The sequence below is a fragment of the Schistosoma haematobium genome, chromosome 1, assembly GCF_000699445.3.
Source record: "Schistosoma haematobium chromosome 1, whole genome shotgun sequence".
NCBI classification, from domain to species: Eukaryota; Metazoa; Platyhelminthes; class Trematoda; order Strigeidida; family Schistosomatidae; genus Schistosoma; species Schistosoma haematobium.
The window spans coordinates 59,872,064-59,895,629 of NC_067196.1; the positions used below are offsets into that span (position 1 = coordinate 59,872,064).

The following is a 23,566-nucleotide window of genomic DNA, read 5'->3' on the forward strand; positions in this document are numbered from 1 at the left end:
GTTATGTTTTAGCATTTTGAAGTAATGATTATTATTGAAATTACTATGTTTGGTACTTTTAAAAATTTATCTCTTTCTGAAAATTACATTTTTGCAATATATATATATATATATATCTTTACCGTAACACCACGTGAATATGTTTTCTAAAATTATATTAGCTTGTTAGACTAGTTTTATATACTTACCCCTGTTACCCATTTGTAGAGGAGGATTGGCCACCCATCAGCATTCTCTGTTGAACTCTGTCATGTATAATCCTTTCTGGAAGCTACTTTTGATGTCTGTTTTCGATTCTCGGCGCCTATAGCTGTTCTAGGGCTACTGCCGGTTGCAAGCTCGGGTAACGGAAGAGGGTTGGCCATGAGGTCAGCATCCTCATCTCGTAGTAAACAACATTGCTAAAAATACGCTAACCAAAGTTAACAAATTAAACTAGTTTTAATAGCTTAAACTCAATCACATTGATTATAATACAAAATAGCGATAGCTAATTACTAGTTATAACATATTAAAGAATAACTAATGACATAATTCTTTGTTGTTTTCACTGTTATTTATATATGAAAACTGTGTAACATGGTTTCTAACTTATAGGAAAATGTTAATTTTCAAGTAGTGTTGACACTATAAGACAGGAGTTTTTTCATTAATCTATGCTGTATACCATCCATAAAACTATAGTTTTCTTGTTCTGAAACTTGGAGCTGCAGTAATTAAAATCTAATACGGTAATACAATTGCTTCGATTAACTATATCTGTTATAAAATGATTTTTAACTGTACATTCGCATTATATGTCAATATGTATTTGTTTTGCACGACTTCAATGTTATCATATATCCCTCAAATTTTCAACATTAGTTACTTCATCAGATCAATGAAATTCGAAATTCATCAAATTTATGCAAACATTTCATGTGTACAAATTAAAAGGGACTTTATCATTTTGGATTTATGAAACGTGTTAACACTTTTTTTTAGTTCAAACTTTTATTGTAACCATTAGTTAATAGTTTTTGAACTATATTGTTGTTTATATCTTTTATTTGTGTATCTTTAGTATAAGTTAGAAGAAATGGATCTTATCAATCGTACAGCTAAATTAATTTTATTTTACTGTCGTCGTAATCATCATCATCATTATTCATTATGTTCAGTAACTAATACACTTCGAAGACGACGTCACAGTTCTGTAATGAATAATGAAGGTCTTGATAGTCTACTATTACCTCCAACTGCTGATCTAATTTCACAAATGGAATTTTCTGAACATTCAAATTTTTGGAAAGCACACCATCGTAATTTATCATCAACAACTGATACTGAACGTACAATATCGAATCGGACTAGCATTAGTAATAGTGCTGTTAGTGTTGATAATGAAGAGAGTACACATTTAACAAATTATCCATCAAATCACCCATTTACTTTAACCTTTGATAATAGTCATGAATTAGAAAATTCGACGACTAACAATACACATAACTATGAAATGCCATTAGCTGGTTCAATAATATTAAGTATAGAATTCCCTGATAATTATCCATTAAATGGAGCTATACCAGAATTTCATGTACTTGATTGCAGTCCACCCTTACCTCCAGAAGTATTAGATGAATTAAAGGATGTAAGTTTTTTCCTATTAATCCCCTCTGTTTCTCTCTCTCCTATTTTCTTTTAAAGATTGTCTTAGTGATATTGTTGTAGTATTTTTGATTACTGTTAGCGGTGTTTTCTGGAATACATTTTTTATTTCATTTTTGTGGCGTTCAGCTAATCGTACATAAATGTTAGTTATTGTTTGTATGCTCACATTTAAATTGAAACCAATTAGGTATACTTTAATACCACTCAACACAGTGATCAGTGTTTGTTAATAATAATAAATTGTGATGGTTGTTGTTTGTTATAAAAAAAATACTTGCTTCAATTTCCAACGGATAAAATAAATATTCATTGCTATGTAATATATATTAAGCGGAAGACGAAACTCACATCGACAATCCAAACACCAATTACCATATTTCTGTGATTACTTCATTAATAAAGTACAGTTTTATACACTGGATTTCAGGTTATATGGGTTACTAATACTATTCGTCTGCTCAAACCAAATTAAGTGTAATGAAATTTGAACCTGCTACCTAGTACCTATTAGTTGAAAAATTAAATTATTTAATTACTATTCCAATGTTTCAACATTTAAACATCCGTTAGTAATAATTGTCATATTAACGTTAAAACTGAAAGACTAAAAAAATATTTCAACTTTACAGGAATTTAAATGACTTACTTTTTTGTAAATTAAAACTGTAAGAGATTATCTGTTCACTATGTGAATATCATTGTTTTTTTTCTACACAGTTCAATAATCTTATAATTTTTTATAAATGTTATCGCATTGTATATTTTTCTAATCATTGACCTATTTCCTATTGTGTAACAATGATTTAAGCCTTTATTATTCTTATGACAACTAGTACACCTGTCATCACACTACCAATTTGTACTTTTCACTTATTATGTAATCCTTCCCATCGTTATCGTTGACTCATTAACTACTTTGATTGGTTTAATAATTTCGTATATGCGTATGAATATTACTGTATATTAGAGTAAATCCTGATGAGGATCTAATCGAAAACAATATTGTTCGCTTATATATGTTGCACTAAAGATCAATAATAGTAGTTTGTCTTACTGTGCGATAATGCCCAAGCCATGCAATCCGCACTTAATCAGTTGGCAAACAGTGTCCATAAGTATGGTATGTGCTTTGTACCTTCGAAGTGCAAAGTACTTCTACAAGACTGGGAGGACTCTAATCCTGCACTCACTCTGGATGGTGAACAGTTAGAAGTAGTCGAGAAGTTCGTGTGTCTAGGTAGCTGCATAAGTGCTGATGGTGGCGTGAGTGATGAGATCAATACACGTATAGTGAAAGCCAGAGCGGCTTATGCCAATCTGGGCCATCTTTGGCGCCTTTGTGATGTCAGTCTGGCTGTAAAAGGTCGAATCTACAACGCGTCGGTGAGAGCAGTTTTGCTCTATGCTTGTGAAACCTGGCCTCTCCGAGTTGAGGATGTTAGATGACTCTCTGTGTTCGATCATCGCATTCTCCAGAGGATTGCTGACATCAATTGGCAACATCATGTTAATAATGCAGAGGTTCGGCATCGTGTGTTCGGGCACAGAGACGACAATCCAATTGGTGTCACCATCTTGAAACATCGACTTCGGTGGTTTGGAAATGTTGTACGAATGTCGTCCCAGAGAATTCCACGTCGTGCATTATTTGCCGACTCTGGGACTGGTTGGAAAAAGGGGAGAGGTGGTCAGTGTATGACATGGTGTCGTGGTATGAAAGGAAGATGAAAAGGGCTGGCTTGCGTTGGTCCTTCACGACTCGCTGGCTGGGGTCCTAGAGATGGTGCAACACCGTGACTAGAGACGTTATCAGATATGGCTCAGAATAGAAGCCAGTGGCGATCCTGCTGTAACCTTCTTTTACTTTCTTCGTAAAAAGTGGTTGTATCTTTCTTAACTGAAAGATTTCTTCTGATTGTACCTTTCCGTTTCCCCCATTATTATTATTGCACTACCGTACACTAATCTGTTCGTTATTGTTCTTTTTTCCTTTAAGCTTCTTACCTTTTTTCTCTTCCCATTCTCATTGTTTTGTGTGGTGCATATATATTTGGTACCCTCTTGTACCAATATTTATGTGTTCAACTAAATAAATAAATATCTCATTTAATATATTGTATATTCCTATATTATTTATATTCTTAATATTAGTTATGAAGAAATGGCTATAAATGATGTTTTTAGTATATATTTCTTGTTTCTTTATAGCTTTGCTTGTTTGTATACATTTATACTGACGAGAATTTTATTATTTCAACTCATTCTCTTAACTGTTTATCTGAGTGATCTAAAGTAAACAGTTCCAACTTGTCATTAAAAAACAGATCAAATTATTAGCATTTCATTTCAAGATATAGTTTTTTTTCTGAACATGAAAATCAGTGAAACAATACAAAAAGAAACTAATTCTAATAAGATATTCAACTTTTTTATTTTCTTGATTTTTAAGCATACGTAGAAACTAAGCTGTTTATTCTACATGTTTAGAAATATCTATCGAAATTATTTAGAGAGAACAGATTGACACTTTAAACTATCTTGGAAAAATTTCGTCCTAGATCTAGTTCGTTTAACTTCATTCCTATCGATAATGATAGTTATATATATATATATATATATATATATATATATATATATATATATATATATATATATATAGAAAGGGAGAGCTGATTCACATAATATGGCATTCAAATGTTCATTAATTGTGGTAATTCAAACAACCGACATATTCAGTAGGTAATCATTTGACATTCTATGTTCTGTCTTAAGAATTTTTACACAGATTCATTCATAATAAAAGATATATCTTGTGGTAATGCACGTTTCCTACAACACTGATTACTTTGAATTTCTTATCATTGTCCGAGCTTCATTTTAATAGACATATATTACAATTTATCATCACGTAGCTACTAAGATTTTTAAAGTTTTCTCAGTACTTGTCTAAGTCTAAATTTCTTTATTCTATCACTAAAAGTTAGAGGTAGTTTTATGTGATTCGCTTAATTCTGATTGCTTATCAACTATCATCAAAATGTTAATTACTATCAGAAAGTAATTCATTTAGGGAAAATGTGAATTATGTGTTTTATCGTCCTCAAAATAAGATATTTTCAACTTTTATCTCATTTCTGTTAATGTATTTTTTAAAATCTTTTAGTAGCTGTGTTACTTTCTTCTGTTATCAGGTTTTATATTCAACTGCATCTGAACTAGTGTCCACCTCACGTGGTTGTGTTGAACCATGTATAAGAAATGCTGTGATCACTTTACAAACATATCCTACGTTAAGTAATCAAGTAAGTATCTTATTAATATCTTCCCTACATTGTATTGTATCTGTGGAGAATTTAAGAAGTCGGTTTCGGATATAATTGACTCATTAACATTTTGTATTCCATCATGTTATGAACACAATGAGTTATAACTACTAAAATGTATTCATATAAAAAAAGTCGCTTAGCTACTGTCATAGACCACCGTCTTCATACTCACAGTTTTACTTTTGATTCGTTTTTTCTCTTTTGATTTTATTGTAGATAGAAAATAATTCTAAGAAATTAAACTTAACAAATTTATCTACTACTAATTATGATATGCTTAATGTTAATATGGATACACTGAACAAACCAATTATTGATACAACAGCTTCAATGAAACAAAAATGTCATTATACAATAGGTATTCCTTTCCCAAGAACATCTGGTGTTCATTTTACCACGAATGGTCTAATTGTAACATTCGGTCTACCAGAATCTTTGTCATTTATACGTAATTCAATAAAATCAACTTCATCAGATGATAAATGTCAAGTAGAGTTAACAAATAATAATAATAATGACACAAAAAAAGATTGGACACCACAATCATTTAATGAATATCAAACATTTATCCAACGATTTTCATCAGCAAATCGTGAATATAATGATGATATGAGAAGATCATTTCAGAATTGTATTGGAAATATAATTGATTCATTTGCTAGATTTGAAGTAGATTGTAAAGAACAACAACGACAACAGCATCAACCTCATAAAAAACAGAAAATTATCACTGAATTAATTGACAAAAATAGGTTACTTTTTAAAATGAATGTAGAACTTAACCAAAATTCAATGAATTCAACAGCTAATGATGCTGAAGTAAAGGTAAATTTAGCTTATATGTTATATTGTTACTTTTCTCGTAAAATTCTATTATTACTTGTTAACCATTATGTAATATTTTTGTACAGTCGACTGCATGTATTATATAACATTTCATTTATCATTTATTCATTACGTTTTGGAGTATATTACAGAATGATTGATGTGAGAAATTTCAACTCTCGGAGATTTCAATTCCTCAGTTATGTCGGATAAAATTCGTTATAATGTGTTACTTTTGTAAGTTGTACGAATTTCTCAGTACATAAGGCTCGATACTCTTAGCAGTAAATGCTATAAACTATGAATGTAGAGAACGTCCTCTTTTCTTACACAGTAAGAAATGAGCTTGCAAAAGGAAATTGATATTTGTTTTGAAAATTTACTTGTTTATGATAATCATCAGTTTTCTAAATAGTTATCATGTATTTCTAGCAGGTTGAAAAAAAATTTCATTAGATCAAGTAATGACTAACAATTGAACATATTTGACTAAAATAAGAAAGAAAGACACACAGAATTTAAAGAGTTAGGCGGAAAACTGTTAGTGTTACATTTTGTTTTAGGAAATCTGACCATTCTCAACATGAAAGAAGTTTGAAACATACGTTAACTTGATTCCAAACACTTCATTATCAATCAAAAGAATTGTGGATCGTATTGTGAACGGGTCATGACTAATAAAATAAGCTTCTAATGATTATTAAAATAAGCCAATTTAGTCGAGCATTTTGTTGTGCATAAAACGTTGTTATCCATTTTTATTTGTTATAGAAAAATTCGTTTGAGTCTGCTCGTGTGACGGAACAAAAATGGTTCAGTTCCATTTCAACAACACATCCTAACTCTCCTGATGTGCAGAATCCAACTGAAATGTTCCTCAGTCATTTCAGTATGATTTGTAAGTCATGTTTGTTTATATTATTATCTTGTTTTTCTTCACTACATATACATATCACAGTTGACATATGAAAATCGAAGGAAATATGTATCTGTTTTAAAAATAAATGCAGTTATAGTTACTCTATTGACTAATGTATATATGCACGTTTTATATTAATTTTAAAGTTGACCTTAACAGTGGCGTATCAGCTCATATTTTCGCATCATTTTACTCATCAACGCTATTCTCTGTTGTTGTTGTAATTTTACTCAGTTTTACTGATAATATATTATAGGATTTCCAAATGAAGTTTCTTGTAAAATAATTTTGTACACTATTCTTATAAAAGCTTACATTTGCTTTTATATATATATGGGTGTTCAAGTAGGTGTGTATCATGACAAAAATTATGACTTAGATATTTAAATGAATGAAAATTGATACGATTTTATAGTTATTATTATTACTATGATATCTGATTAACAAGTTAGCTTTGCAGACAACTAGGGATATATATATCCGATATTGACATTATTTATCTTAAATGATGACGACTTATTTTAGTCATATTTATACCGCCTTCATATTGTATTATCAAAATTACCGATATGGAGAAATATGTAATAGTTGTAATGTGTTTTTACGTTATCATAAGCAACAACATTTCCTGTATCATTTTATGTTAATTATTTTCTATAATTGATTTTTATTCACTTACTTGTCAGTAATTATTTATCCTAGAAGTATTCAGTCATTGATTACATTTGTATAGATCTCTTGATATATTTAACTAATTACATCTGTTTATATTATTACAGTAGAATGAAATTACACGGAACCTAGGAATAAGTTGAATAAGAATTAAAGAAACTAAGACCTAAATTCTATTCGCAGAAGTAACCTATCTAATCTTTCATTCCACCAAAGATTTAACTTCTCTTCTTATTTTTACATAATAGTCAATTGTTAGTATTGTCTTTCAATCTTTTATACTTATTAATGAATAATAATTATCATGTTCTAATTTCTCTTTTCTTCTTTTCCACTCTCTTCCTATTCGTTAAGTAGTCGATTATCCCTAACTTTTGTTATCTAAATTTATTTCATTAACTTTGAGATCATTACGCAACTTTTGAAAGATCAACTTTTATGGAATATATAAATTGTCGTAACTGTTAAATGGATGCATGAAATTTTGGAATGATTGGTATGACCGAACTTTTTATTTATCATGAATTACCACCTTGATAGTAGTCAAAAGTGGATGGGATCACTTTCCAACTGACTGACTATACATTATGCACGGAATAAAAATCCTAGTGTGTATTCAAAATAGTATGAGTTGTCATGTAGCATTCACTTTATGAAATATTTAATGAAAGTTGTATAGTAAACATTGATTCTTCATTACTACACATGCATATATTAAATAACTTTCACTACATACAAGAACTTAAATTATCAATATGTTTAGCTCACAAACATTTATAGTTGAGGTTATCAATCAATTATTTCTGCTATTTGTAAAAGAATAAATTACTTGGTTCATAATCTCTATTTAGTTATCCTAACGGATAGGGGAAGAGCTGATATTTTATTCTGGTTATTTAAAGAAAAAAAAAAGTCCAAAAAGATAGTGCTTTTTAATCATTTTTTAAAACAAATCATGCATCCAATAAGATGTAGTTTAGTATATTTTGACCTTCTTTTTCTAAATATGCAGTCATTTTAGTTCTGCGTACACGTACAACGCGAATAGGTTTGAATAACTAGCTTATGTTCGAAAGAAGCATCACATCAATCAAGATCTATTATCGATGAAGAATATAAGTAGTAGATCCTTCTTTTTCTTTGCTTCTTACTGAAACACTACATATAAGCCAATAATCTAGTTTTCAACCAAATCTTCATACCACTCTATTCTAATATACGGTAATATTTATACGTCTATGTGAAAAATAATAAAGCAATCATGGGGTTTCTCGAGTCATTGAGAAACAGATTGCATAACTAGTAATAATAAGTGAAAAATATAAATTGAGAGTAAGTTGATAGGTATTGTACTAATTCTAAGTACATTAAAGAGTAAGATAACAATAATTATTATTTCGGAAATATGTATAAACTTGCAAGAATAAACTTGTTAAAACTCTGGTCCTGAAAGAATTGCTTCAGACGAACTATGTGAATTATCAATATAAGTATTCAAATAGTAAAAAAGATATATGAAAAAGGTAAACATAAACAAACAAATGGTAGAGACGTTTAGTGAGATAGAGACAGTGGTACCACAAATTCAAAAAATAACTGAATACTTTGGTTTTATCTATCAAATGACCATCATCATATACTTACCTGAGTTGCCCATGACCTAGTCTAACCCTTTTTTGAATCACGAAAGAGAGATGCTGGTTAACTGGCTGTCTGGCAGCCCCCTCCCTTTCCAATATAGAGTTCTTCGCATGAGTAGCTGAATTACTAGATGCATATCAAGGTAGAGAAACCAGGTATCCCATTATTTAGTTAAGCAATCACCAGTGGTCGATTAGGAAGTGGCGAACAACGATCAGCTGAATAAAAAGTCCTATTCTCAGTTCTAGTTAGTCTGTTGTATAAAACAGTGCTAGCTATGTCTCCATTAAATTTTAGCTTTATAGTAAAGAGATTTATGTAGAACAGTCTGTGTCTAACTAACTGTTAGCTGTAAACACATGCTTCCCCAAACAAACTTTGTGGGTGACCTAGTTAATTTATCATATTATGCATAAAGTCCACTTCTTTGTTTTTAGTGTTATGTAAGCACATCCTTGTAACCCTAAAACATCTCATCAGGTTTCCCTTTTGCAATTTTTCGCCGGGCAAAACGAAGGTTAATTCATTCCTTTTGTGGAATATATGTTCTGAATGTCTCCAGTGCAAACAAAGTAACGTAAAGTTTATTTTAATAGTGAATAAATCAAATGTGACTGCACACAAGTAAATTCTTTTTGCCTAACTGTATGTACCGATAAGTGTAATAACATGATTTTTTTATCAATTTGTGGACAGATTCATAATAAAATTTCCCTTAATTTTTTCTTCACACTTTTTATCCTCGAGTAAATCTTTAAAATTCTAATTATGTTCATTTTACAGATCCATCTACTATTCAAATTTATGACATGAGCCCTTTAATTTGGGACCGGCATTTAATGTATGATTACAGGTTCGTAAGATTATATTTAAACATATCTTGTTTGATATACTTTTTCCAAATTCTTCTTACTGTTATAATGAATTATTTCAATTCGAGAGTCGTTTATTATTCACTATGATATAAATCTTTTCTTTTCAGAATTTCGCTCTTATTGAAATTATCATATGACTTGGTGAATTAGTTTGTGTTAAAAAATATTGCCTGTTAATTGTTTAACTTATCATATCCTGTCACTATTATTCTTGTCGGATGAACATACGTTCATTTTCTTTATTTATTATGCTGTAAAGCACTTATAAGTGTTTAAAACAATTAAATTGAGTAATTCAAAATTGAGTCATGTGTAAAACCGAACTTATCTCTTAAAACATCTGAATAAAATACTTGAATGTCCTATCTTTACAATCGTTATTTACAGTTTTTCCTATTTAACAAAAATGTCTGACCAAAACGTTAGTAATGAAGCGTTGATAGTATGTAAGATAGTATGTTTGTACTAGTCTATAACAAATACCTTAAATTATGTCTGTATTCTTCAACTCAGTATTTAATGTAGAAATAATTGAGCGTTTTTGTAAAATTTCTTTTGATTTGCTCTAACATTATTTAAAAAGATTTATCTTTGTGATCAATCAACATCGGACGTGGTATAAATGTACATCAGTTTAAGTACTCATACTTCAGTCTACTACAGTAATAGGAAATCATTAAGATATGAACAGCAAGTTAGCCAAAATATGGATATTATTAATAATCTAAGAAACATAAGCATAGAAAGAGTGAAATCAAAGTTCACTATATATGAAATAACACTTAAACTTAAGATTTAGTTAAGGAATAAATTCATCTACTCCAGTGCAACTGATTTCAAAACTCGTCTTTCTGCTTTATGATTTTATACAGAAAATATACTTGCAAAGTATTATTTTCATAAATATTATCTTAATGAATCCATGATAATTCATTCATTTGTCTTGACCTTCAAATATATATATAGCTTAAACACCGAAAATTTACAACAGATGTGCATTCACAATCTTCATGCGGTTTATAATACTCATCGAAAGGATCTTATTCGAGTAAGCATATATTTACTTATTTTGTATTACTTATGGTATACAGTATGTTCTTTATATTATTATATTTTTCTATGTTTAGTGAAAGACTTCCTGTTCATTTTATACATAATTGTGCGTTCGTTACTCCAATAAATTTTCTCACACTATCCACAAACTGTAAATCTATTCTCTATCCCGTTACCAAATTTTTACTGTATTTCGCTCTCTAATCTTGAGAGCTATTTCACGGATACTGAACAAGCAATATTGAGATTGTTATCCAACAACTGATTTTCTTTTAAACTTGGAAACATCTTTTAAAATGTTTTATTTTGTGTTTGAATATAACTTTTGTCATTGAAGCGGTGCTGTACAACATAAACCTAAATATCATAGATCGAATGAGTTTTGTCAAGAATTAGTTTACATTTTCGTTGATGGTTGATAGCAAATATGAAACTTATGTTTATATTTTCCTTTTATTTACCTCTTCAATTAGATAGAAAAAAACGTTATAAGGACTTGGTATGTTTGTTACCCCGATATCTCCTAATTTCTTAATGTAGTAATGCTTCTAATATCATTATCAGTAGGACTTTAATTTTCTGATTATAACGTTGAAGTTGTAGTTTTTTTTAACTAGAAATCCTAATATCTCCTTCAAATGAACATTCAATCGGAGATTCATAACACTGAATTGATTAATAATTTGTAATATTTTACTTTTGTATACAACCATATCAATACTACCGTCAATTGTATTAAAAATAAAACTTTTGCAACTTCATAATCTAGTTAGTAAGACTTTATGTTTAAAGCGAAGTGTTGTAGGTTCTAGTTTCAGATGGGTTGTGCCATGCTAAGTTATTCTCTGAGTTTTAAGAGATAAATTTAACTTATCAATGTGTTTACCCTGTCTAGCTTTATTATTTATCCATTTTAGGTACAACAATATAATTTAAAGTAGTCCTTAAACATCCTATAAATTGTTACGATGAGACAAATAACTAAAGTAGTATTTAAATCGATAAATGTGTTTTATAGAAGTCAGTCTAATTAGTAAGTTGTATTCGTTACATCTCGGGATAGTTGTTTTATCTTATTATGGATCCCTTCAGCGGTGGGCAACCACAAACCCTTCATGAATCAGATCCAGGACCATAACATCTTCCGGCAAATTCTTAATCAATAAAACCACTGACGTGGCTTCTAATGGTACAACTCCAAATACAATCAGTTTGGAACATATCACGAAGTTCATCCAGTACTACTGATGAAAACTTTTAACTAGGCTGTGATATTCTGCTAATTAATAACTTACTTCAAAATGCTCTTGAAATTCTAATTATTAGTCATGAGTAATAGAGTTCAAACATGTTGGGAATAAGACAATCGCCACCAACACCATTGGTTGGTCACCGCTCTAAATCGCGAATTCACTGGCGTTAGGATTGTATCATTGGATGTCTACGCAATGGTTCCAATTGTCAATCGTATGTCTCAATGCTTCGTTGTTCTAGGTACGATAGATGGAGGGTTCGTGGTTGCTCACTTCTGAGAAGTCCCTTACTAGGTCGAAACAGCAGTCCAACGCCACTTGGTTTTTTGATGGTAACACAACTGAAATAAATCTCTAACGAGTACAGACTGTAGATATACTTAATCGTTAGTAAATTTTTAATAAGAAAAGGTATTGGTTTTAAAATTACACCCGTTTTTTATTTCTTAAAACATTAATTTTTCTTAGTGATAGTTAATATTTTCAGGACTAAGAATGATCAATTTTTAACCACAAAGATCTACCATAAACGAGTGCCTCAATACTGCTCATTAACTATAGTTTTTCAGTGCATTCTTATTGTGGTTAACAGTGGAATCAAAGGCACGTGTTTCATCCTATTTGGAAGCCGTTTGAACGAGTGTTAGGTGTTAGTTTAGAGTCTCCGTGTGAATAACACGGGGCATCTAGCTGATGAATCCCACGTAAGATGAGATTGTATCCCGTATTTCACTTCTAGCCACCATTTGAATACGCTCAAAGGATTCCTTTAGTTTATATATTTATTTGTCTTATTTACGTAGATTTTCTTTTTGCATGTTACTGTTTTCTTTGTTTTTATCATCATTTAACTTAGTTCTGGCAATATGCTCTAGTTATGTCGATCTCACTTAGTCACACAGATCATTCTCACCAAGTTTATCAACCTTTAGCTTCACAATTAATTGGTAGACCGTTATTTGATACATGGTAAGTAGTTTTCAATAATTTTAGAGATACTTATGATAATTTAAAAAATCCCCGTTTATTGATTTGAATCTTTAAAGAAAAGCAACGCAGAGTTTGGACACTAAATGAGTTGATTGATTCTAGTGATTATCTAAAATGTAGTAAATATCTGACTTAAAAGCCATATCTAATGACAATAATTGTGTGCCACTCTTGAAGATAAAGGAATAAAAACTGTGTGTACTTACTTTTGGTAGTAAATAAGGTTTAGATTATAATACCTAAAAATCATTATTCCCATTTATTAAATTTCGTTAGATATTACTTACGATGTACTTACTTGTTAACGTGTTAGTATTATGCATCACTTTGATAAGAATGGGTTTACGATATGTTATCGAGAAAAATTAGAAATTATGCCTTATGGAAACACAATTGTTATCAAAGAAAATGGACCATTTCTCAATCTAATCAAACTTCTTTATGATAACAGAATTACGGTAACTTAATGAAATACGATGGAATCATCTTGTATATTTTACAACTGTTGTTTCCAGATACAGACGAAAGACCTAAAAGAACTATGAAGCAAAATGAAGAAGGACTTTCACCTAAATAATTTCTTTTAAATAAGTAGTATTGTGAAGCTTGTTTATGATATTGCTTAATTTCTTTTCATATCTCCTCGTACAATACCATCTTTTCCTTTATGTCTATATTAATGAACACCGATTACCACGACGCGAAATGTTGACTAGTGTTGAAGATGGTTGGAAAAAAGTTAGGAGCAGCCAAAGCAGAACATGGCATCAGTCATTGAAGGCATTCACTTCCGGTCTGAGTCATGTCGGTAGATGCACAATACTTTGTTGTGTCCGCGTGACTATCGTAACCAATAGTTGGAGACTCTGGATAACATGGCTCAAAATCAATCACAGTGGAGTAGGTGTATACACTCTCTGTCTTCCTTTAAACCGTGAGACTAAAATCGCTTTCTTTCTTTCTACCAACTAATTCTTTTTTCCTGTACAATATCCTTATATGCTATCTTTCTTTCATATATTGCTAACATTGAAGTGACTACTATGAATTCGGTGTTCATCTTGTTGTGCTAATGAGGTATGGCAAGTTGGACCGATGCATATATGTGCCTGGTCCTACATTGTAGCTGACTGACTGACTCACTTAATGAATGAATGAATTCTTACTTACTTACTTACGCCTGTTACTCCTCGTCAAGGAGCATAGGCCGCTCGCCGGCATTCTCCATCCAACCTGTACTGGGCAATCCTTTCCAGCTTCTTCCAGTTGTTATTCATCCTTTTCATATCTGCCTCGATTTCCCGACGTCATGTGTCCTTTGGCCTTTCTCCTTTCCGCCTCGCTTCAGGATTCCAAGTTACAGCTTGCCTCGTGATGCAGTTTGACGATTTGCGTAATGTATGTCCTATCGATTTCCATCGTGTTTTCCTAATTTCTTCTTCAGCTGGAAACTGGTTCGTTGTCTTCCACAAAAGACTGTTGCTGATGGTACCGGGCCAATGGATGTTGAGTATCTTGCGTAGACAGCTATTTATAAATACGTGTACCTACTTGACAGTGGTTGTTGTGGTTCTCCATGTTTCAGCTCCGTACAGTGGAACTGCCCTGACGTTCTCCTATCTACACTGTCAAATGCATTTTCATAATCAATGAAGTTGTTGTACAGTGATGAGTTCCACTCAATTGATTGTTCGACGATGACCCGTAGTGTCGCAATTCGGCCTGTGCACGACCAATCTTTACGGAATCCAGCTTGTTGATCTCGAAGTTGGGCGTCTACTGCATCTTTCATCCGGTTCAGCAACACTCTGTTAAAGACTTTCTCTTTTACAGACAATAGTGTAATGCCTCTGTAGTGTTCATATTTGCTCAGATCTCCTTTCTTTGGAATCTTGACGAGGTGTCCTTCTTTCCAGTCCATCGGCACTTTTCCCCCTCCCAAATCTTCAATAAAAGGTGAAGCATGTTTGTAGTTACTTCGATGTCTGACTTCAGTTCTTTAGCTGGTATATTGTCGGGTCCTGCTGCTTTCCCGCTCTTGATTTGTCCGATGGCCATTGTGATTTCTTCCGTCGTTGGTAAATTGACGTCTATGGGAAGATCTGTGTGTGTTGCTTCGATGTCCGGTGGATTCGTTGGAGCCGGCTTATTCAGGAGTTCCTCGAAGTATTCTACCCATCTGTTACGCTGTTGTTGATTTTCAGTGATTGGCCTGCCTTCTTTGTCTTTGACCGATCTCTCTTTTTTTTTGTATTTCCCTGCTAGTTTCTTCGTTGTATCGTAAAGCTGTTTCATATTTCCTTCTCTTGCAGCTTTTTCCGCCGTCGTTGCTAGTTCTTTCACGTACTTCTTGTTGGCTCTAATGCTCCTCTTCACTTGTTTGTTTGCTTCTATGTATTCAGCTTATTCTTGGACTTTCTCTGCTCGTGTTCGGCTGCTGTTAATTGCTGTCTTCTTGTTCTTTCTTTCTTTGAATGAGTGAATTCGGCCTACATTATATTTTGACGACATACAATTTCATAGTGGCGAAATACTTTATTGGCTAGTTGTATTTGAAAATTATTGATGTCACTTTTCACTCTTCTCCAACCTGAACTTAAACGGCGAAATATCATTCATAAGCTACTAACTGACAATAGTCATTTCTTTTGTATTGTAACTTTTTAATTATTACTTAATATTGATTTACCAAGCCAAATGGATTCTTAGAATGAAATGTACTTTGTAAAAAATTATGATTACTGTCTATAATCAGAACTTACTATTTTTCTATATGAATCAAATTATTCTTATTTTCAGTTGTTTCTATTTGTTGTTTTTTTCTTGTTGTGATTTTCATAAATTATTGTTCACTTTAAAAGAAACGTTCATTGTTCAATACAGGATTCGACATTTCCTTCGTATACATGATGTTCAAAGTTTGGCAATGTTGGTTCTTGTACTTCAAAGTTTAAATCATATCAATGAACTGAAAGTAAGTTTTTTTTTTAAAAAAAATTCTATTCAATATTAAGTCATTGATTACTATGTTATTTAATTTTCATGTTATGAACATTAATTACCATTGCTATTTATGGCTTAATAAATTGTATTGTTTTGTTCATTTTTTAGAATATTGAATAAGCCTGTCCAATTTAATGTCATTGCTTTTTCTTTGCATTTTTATCTGATTTTATTAATTGGTATCTTTAATGTTTTCTGTTCTTAAAGTGAAAAAAAAATACGCTAAATTTGTAAAATTTTGTAGTTACTATGTAAAAAAAAAAAGTTTTGATGTAACTTGAACTAACGAATAATATCTCGTCATGTTGTAACCCTTCTGTTTGTTTGGTTTTCTTCACCAGAATAGTGAGATAGAAGTTTTCAGTTATATCTTATCCTTATTCAACATTTGTTGTTTATATTAATATTATTATTGCTATAACTTTTATTAAACGTTTAAGGAAGTTGTTTTATAGAGTATTTGTAAAATGTATAGATTATAAGATTAAATTTCTTTGCATATAACCATTGCATAATATCAATAAGTTTAACGTTATCAAGTGATTACTGCTAATCGTGAATTTGAATCAGCTAAGCTTACAATGTAACTACTAATCTAAGTGGGTTGGTGTCATGGTGTTTCTCCTTGTTCAATTCAGTCAGTCAGCTACAACGTAGGACCAGGCACATATATGCATCGGTCCAACTTGCCATACCTCATTAGCACAACAAGATGAACACCGAATTCATAGTAGTCACTTCAATGTTAGCAATATATGAAAGAAAGATAGCATATAAGGATATTGTACAGGAAAAAAGAATTAGTTGGTAGAAAGAAAGAAAGCGATTTTAGTCTCACGGTTTAAAGGAAGACAGAGAGTGTATACACCTACTCCACTGTGATTGATTTTGAGCCATGTTATCCAGAGTCTCCAACTATTGGTTACGATAGTCACGCGGACACAACAAAGTATTGTGCATCTACCGACATGACTCAGACCGGAAGTGAATGCCTTCAATGACTGATGCCATGTTCTGCTTTGGCTGCTCCTAACTTTTTTCCAACCATCTTCAACACTAGTCAACATTTCGCGTCGTGGTAATTGGTGTTTAGGCATACGTAACACGTGGTCCAACAATCTCAGTCGATGAAGATTTACAACCTCATCAAATGATTTACCATCATTCCCCAATACCCTGTGCCTAACCTCAGTATTGTTTACCCGGTGATCCTAGCAGATGCGAGCAATATTTCTAAAACATCTGAGATCAAATACAAGTAACTTACGAGTATCTTCCACCCTTAATGGTCACGTTTCGCAGCTGTAAAGTAAAACAGAACGAACTGCTGCACAGTACACTCGTCCTTTTATTGATAGACGGATATCTGGCCTTCGCCAGATATGATCACATCAAGAGCTTGTTCGCATACTTACATTAATTCTGCATTTTATGTTTAATATGTTGAGAACTGATGTATCAAAACGTAAATTAGGCATTCAAAAATATACTTTCAAAGATAGCAGTGAAAGAAAAACACTGTTTGATCTGAATATTATTAATAATTGTTTTGGTTTATATGTGCAACGGCTAAGCACATCTACTATAAGGGAATAAAATATGCTATTATAGTTTTTAACATATCTATGGAGTTTATCAGTAAGTTCCTAAATCGTAAAATATCAATCAAAAAAGGTTTTTCATCGCTAATTTCTCTTAGTTTTTTAATCAATAACACTTTGAATCGAAAAGCAAAAAATTAGAGTGTTTTTGTGTTCATTAATCCAATCATTTTAATATTTCGCACTAATATTTATCAAAACTGTCGATAACTAATACGAGTTACTATATTTAAATGCTCTACAATATTTGATGATTCCTTCATTATAATCAATTAAACACTTTTACTTTTTCAGTTCGACAAAGTTGATGGCTCAAATATTTCACTAAATAAACTCGAGAACAGTAAGTTGTGCAGTTTTATGCCGATATTACTGGGATATTTTGTAGAGGTAGATCCTACAGACGTTTTAAGAGGAATGGTCTAGGTAACTGTTAAATCTAATAATCTGATAATAGAAATACTAATAACATTTGGATGGTACTCCAATGATACTGAAATTGCATTGACTAACAATAATTCTAGGCTTCTCATACATGTTAACTAGAACTTATTTGATTAATGAAGAAATCGGGCAGACTAGAATTGAATAATCCCAAAGTCAAAGAGGAATTTGCTTGGGAAGTTTATTCCACAAATATAAAACTAGCATTTGTTGTACATATTATTTCTTTACATATTTTAAAGAACCTCAAAACGAGCGTCAGTAATGCGACAAAATTATATTATCTCTGTGTTTTTGTTCAACACTAAAGATGATGCTGGTCATTGCCTTGTCTAGTCCGTAGTACGATTTGTTGCAATGCAGTTACTAGTAGTTTCATATCAGCTCCTTTTCTTCTTACCACTTTTCATGTAATTTTCCTCAACAGAGTATACCGATTGTTTCAACAATATAATTGATGACAATGTTAGTCTGTTACATATATCAATATATTAACGAGCTATTCAGCCAAATATCCGTTTTCAGTGAATAAATTTCAATGCATCTATCACTTTAGCTTCAGCAGATCCATGAAATAACCCTCTTGTGTCAACACATTCAATGGTTTTCATAAGTAATATTTAGTGGTTGTCTGAGACAAACTATACATGTTAAATACCTTTCTATATCTGGGTGCGTATCCCTGATGAGAAGTTATACCATTTTCATTGTTAGCCAATGGGTGTGCTCTTGTTTTTATTTATGATTTGCGAATTTTGTAAGCCAAAATTAAATAAAATGTCCCTCTTCACCTATCTCTCTATGAACAGTAACTTATGGATCTTTAATTAATCGAACACCATTATCAAGTCATTTGTACACTCAAACAATATTTTTATTTTAATGGTTATTTGATATAATCTGATAGGAAAATGTTACTTTTTATACTAGCTATTACTTCACTGTCATCTGTGAACAACTTTTTGGAGACATATTCATTATATCACATGAATGAGTCAGAAAAGACAATAAATCTTTTAGGATGCAATACAGTTGCCAGTTCTTCATTAGAACAACAAGTGTCATTTACCTTAGATAACTCTGATGAAACACAGAGTGAATTTAGTTTGGTATCTGGCCAGTCAAACGAAAATATGAACGGTTGTCCAATAGAACAACTTCCTCCAAAGGAATTATCGATCAATTCAATTTGTGCTTATCAATCAAGGTTGTTTGTTCTTGTAGATTAAACATAATGGTATTATGCTTGCTATTTTTTCCTCAAAGTTTTCCTTATGATCCTCTATCAATCCACCTTGTATTAAAGAATTGGACTTTCCTATTGATTTGGTACTTGACATGAGTCATTTTCTCCTTCAGCTGGATTTTTTGAGTACATGTGATTGTAACGGAAATCAGTCAGACATCAAATCTAGGATTTGTCACAAATTTTGACATTTCGCTAAGTCGTTTCAGTAAAGCGGGATGATATCGCCAAGAATTTCAGTGGAGTCAAAACGAAAGCCAATGACTTCCTAGATCGGTATCACTTCTTGGATTTTCCGCCCTTTGTGTTTTTTCGGATATATTCTTAGACTCAACACGTTTATAACTACGCGACGCTAGAAATTGAAAAAACGAGTGTGCTTGAGATACATATATTTGGTGCGTTCGTAGAAGCAATCATACAGTAAGAACAGTAAATGTGCGTTATTTGGATTATCAGATAAGTAAGTATGTACAGACTTACAGACAGCTCATATATAAAGATATACAATTCGGTTAATATAATTAACGAGGACACGTTTAATCATTTCTGAGAAGCATAGAATTATTAAGATGATAAAAATGTTGCCTGGAGTGTTATTATTATTACCATTGTTATATGTTTGATTAAGGATAAATCCACATAGACGTATACAAAATCATTACATCCTCAACCTACTTGGCTGATGATACCGTCTTTATGCTGTAGTATGATATGTCTGTCATCATCAGCTCTAAATTTCGTGATATTTATCAGTATAATTTACTTTTTAGACCGTTTATAAATTCCTTTTGATTTAATCCAATGCAATCAACATTATAACTACTGAGTTTCTTCAATCTTGAGGTAGCTTACTTTATCATGATAAATTCATCAAACTTTAGAGATACGGTTTTTTATTTCTATTAAACACATTTCACTTCTTTGAAATTCAATATTATTTTATCTTTGAGCTAGTAAATATTTAATTATTATTTCCCTAATCCTTGTATGTTTTAGATTTGTGCATCCAAAGGATTTGCTTTCATTCGATCACTACATTTATGTTTACGCTAGCATTATTTACTCTCTACGCGAATACATTTTACACGCTCATCTTCTTCGATCTTGGTCGTACAATATTCGTACAAATTCATTTGCCCACATATGGCCTTACGTTCAAACAAATGCTATGATTCTACTTTCATGTCCAGACATGAGATGCAGTTCTAACTTAGTTCCTAAACACTCCAATGGATCTCTTAAGTCTGCACAGTGTACACATTGTCAATGGGAGGTGAATTTGGAGAATCAGCAATCTACTACAGGCCCTCAGAAACCGCAGAGATTGTTAATTTGTACTGTATGCCGAAATAGCTGCAAAGGACTTGTGTTAGTGTGTCCACTATGTAGTCATGGTGGACATGTACATCATGTTTCCACATGGTTTAACTCAGTTGGTAGAACTAATTTACCTAGACAATGTCCCTTCATTAATTGTGAGTGTTTTTGTTTTTTCAGTGAAATGTATTCAACTCAAAGGGTATGAGATCAAAAAGAATTTCTGAGAGATATAAACTTATTAACATAGTAGTAGGGGAATGCTGGTTAATGTACACTGTATTTCTCGATTCTTTATTATTTTGGAGAGTATTCAAATATTCATTGTTATTCTATGTATTATTTTCTCCCTGAAAAGTATGTAGGTGTATGCGATAATTTTTAAACCGATTTGTCTAATTCCTGATTGATGAGGATGTCCATTTCGCTAAAAACCACTCGTGATACCATTATTGTAATTTATTTTGCACAATATCAAACTAATTTTTAGCTTCCAAACCTACACGCGCTACATGCCGTTAATTACTTTCTGCTATTCAATGTAGTCTCTGGTTTTTAGACTGCAGATTTTGGTAAACGACTTTATTAATTTTTTTACAAAGTCGTTGCCAATAAATGTATATGCAACAACTGAATAACTAACTAATTTTTTCGCTTATCTAATAAATTTTCCGACTAAGACTTGATTTCTCCATCTTTTACGCAACTGAAGAGCAGAAAATGTTATCTTTGTTCACTGTTCATTAGTATTTAAAAATAAACTTTTCACACTTTTTATCATAATATCATACGAACGAATATTAAATCAGCCGTCCATTCCAGATCCCAAAGAAGTCAGTTGGATCTTAGTGCAGACAGTACCAAAGATCCTGAACTGCAACCCTCAAAAGTTGGAGGTTATGTATCAACCCCACTGTGTTCAGGAGTTAAAGATCAGCAGACTGGTAATTTGTTCTTAGTATCGTATAATCATTTAGTGTATTAGATAGATCGACTTTGATATTAGTTAACATTTTTTTATGTGGTTCTCTAAGTACACTTTCGTCTTAATTTCTGTATACAAGCTAAGAGTATTTCATATATAAGATTTCGGTCACAAACACATGGATGCTAATTATTTATTTATTTCGTTGTGGAGATTGGTGAAATGAGAGTTGTCGTTATGATCGAGTGCATAGTATGAATTGTTAAGTGACTTTTTCTTTTTTTTTTTAGAAGTTTTGTTTCATTCGTCTGATCGTTTAGACAGGTTTTTTTTTAAAGTAAAAAACGGAAAATTGCATTTGATTATTTATAGAAAGTTCTGTTACCTTGTACATTTTGCATAGTTTTTTCATGTTTAATACAATCATTTATTTTATTAATGTGGATAAATCAAGAAAATTAACAGGAGCGGAACATTTTATTTTGATGTTTCTTGTCATATGCTTATAGCCTTATTTTATCGAAAGACAGCATAATACTAAGTAATTAGTAATAATGACTGAATAATTAAAGTTTTTACGGTCTTTTCTTATCTTATGGGTTTATAGTAGATAGCCAACGTAGGTCTCTTCTCTTAGAATAGGTGAAGGGTGTGGAGTCGAGTGTTGTTATTGCTTATTAGTCGAACTAATGATACTTCGTTCTCTTAATTGATGTATAAGTCCTTGATATTTAATGCTACTGCTACTACTACGTAGATTGATGACACGATTTCGAACATTGCTACTTTTACAACTAACAGATGATTAATCATCAATAAAATAATTAGTTCCTATGTTGCTGTTTGAATGGAAAGAGATGGGATAGGATGGATTAGTACTTACCGTGAGTAAATTATTATTATAGTTACTCTATAGTAGATGTCGATTATTTTCAGGCTTTTGTCATTTCGAGTTTTTCCGTGCTGGCCACTTATGAGGCGTGAGGATGTCTCTCAGTGAACTCAAGGAGGCTCTAAAAGAGCCGAAGTCATTCCATCCAATCGTCGTTTGGAAAAACGTCCCAGAATTCTGGTATGTAGCTTGTCGATTGGACAAATACTAAAAGCTACTGCATGCGAATTGGATTATTGTAATGATGATTCTGTTTTTACTAAAAAGTATCAATACCTGAGTGTTATGTACGATATTTGACACTGGTTAGAATAAGATTCCTCTCCTCTCGTCTTATGTCTTCAAAATTGCGACTTGGAGGGTTCAAGCGTTCCAGTGCTCAAGTTGTACGCGGTATGACAAAAATTTAAGTTCTAGATATAACATAAGATAATAGACTAAGTATGGTTTTGAGTGAATCGTATAAATCCTGCATGATGAGTATTAATTGGTTTGATGGATTATACGCAATCACTTCTAACAACTTATTCATTTTTACATTTGTACTCTTTTTTTAAGTGTATGCCGATTAAGCTGCTATGTACGGTCAAACTGTCTAGTTCCACTTGATGAGTTCTGTTAAGATGAACTGTTGAATAAATAGTACAACGACTTGCAACCAAACAAACCAGTGTACCCAAGATCTTGTAGTAGGTGGTTGGAATGTTTGTCAAAAAGTAGGCAGACACTCTTGTATTACTGTACTACGTTTTGTTCCCGTTGAGTCTTACCTTTCCAAGCGAAATGTTACTTGTGTGGTATTACCGTTCACCTGCTGTTCTAAAACTAGCTCGACGGATGTTTTTAATACGTCAGTACATGTAGTGAAGCGTATGATTGGATAATGATTTATATGGGACACCAACGGAGCATTTTTGAAAGCGGCTTTCTC

The 23,566-nt window shown here is 31.8% G+C and overlaps 1 protein-coding gene across 1 annotated transcript in view; it reads left to right on the plus strand.

Annotated features, from left to right (window-relative positions):
• Window positions 1–22,804, plus strand: part of MS3_00001749 (uncharacterized protein) — a 45,857-nt gene extending 23,053 nt beyond the window's left edge. The window contains exons 11-21 of the mRNA XM_051209238.1: window positions 1,064–1,630; window positions 4,842–4,952; window positions 5,193–5,801; window positions 6,573–6,699; window positions 9,817–9,886; window positions 10,875–10,956; window positions 13,071–13,183; window positions 16,088–16,178; window positions 18,103–18,151; window positions 19,183–19,459; window positions 20,498–22,804. Of these exons, the coding sequence (XP_051074673.1) occupies window positions 1,064–1,630; window positions 4,842–4,952; window positions 5,193–5,801; window positions 6,573–6,699; window positions 9,817–9,886; window positions 10,875–10,956; window positions 13,071–13,183; window positions 16,088–16,178; window positions 18,103–18,151; window positions 19,183–19,459; window positions 20,498–21,026 (2,625 nt within the window). The 3' untranslated portion in view covers window positions 21,027–22,804. The remainder of the gene's footprint in view (window positions 1–1,063; window positions 1,631–4,841; window positions 4,953–5,192; window positions 5,802–6,572; window positions 6,700–9,816; window positions 9,887–10,874; window positions 10,957–13,070; window positions 13,184–16,087; window positions 16,179–18,102; window positions 18,152–19,182; window positions 19,460–20,497) is intronic.
• Window positions 22,805–23,566: the final 762 nt, after the last annotated feature.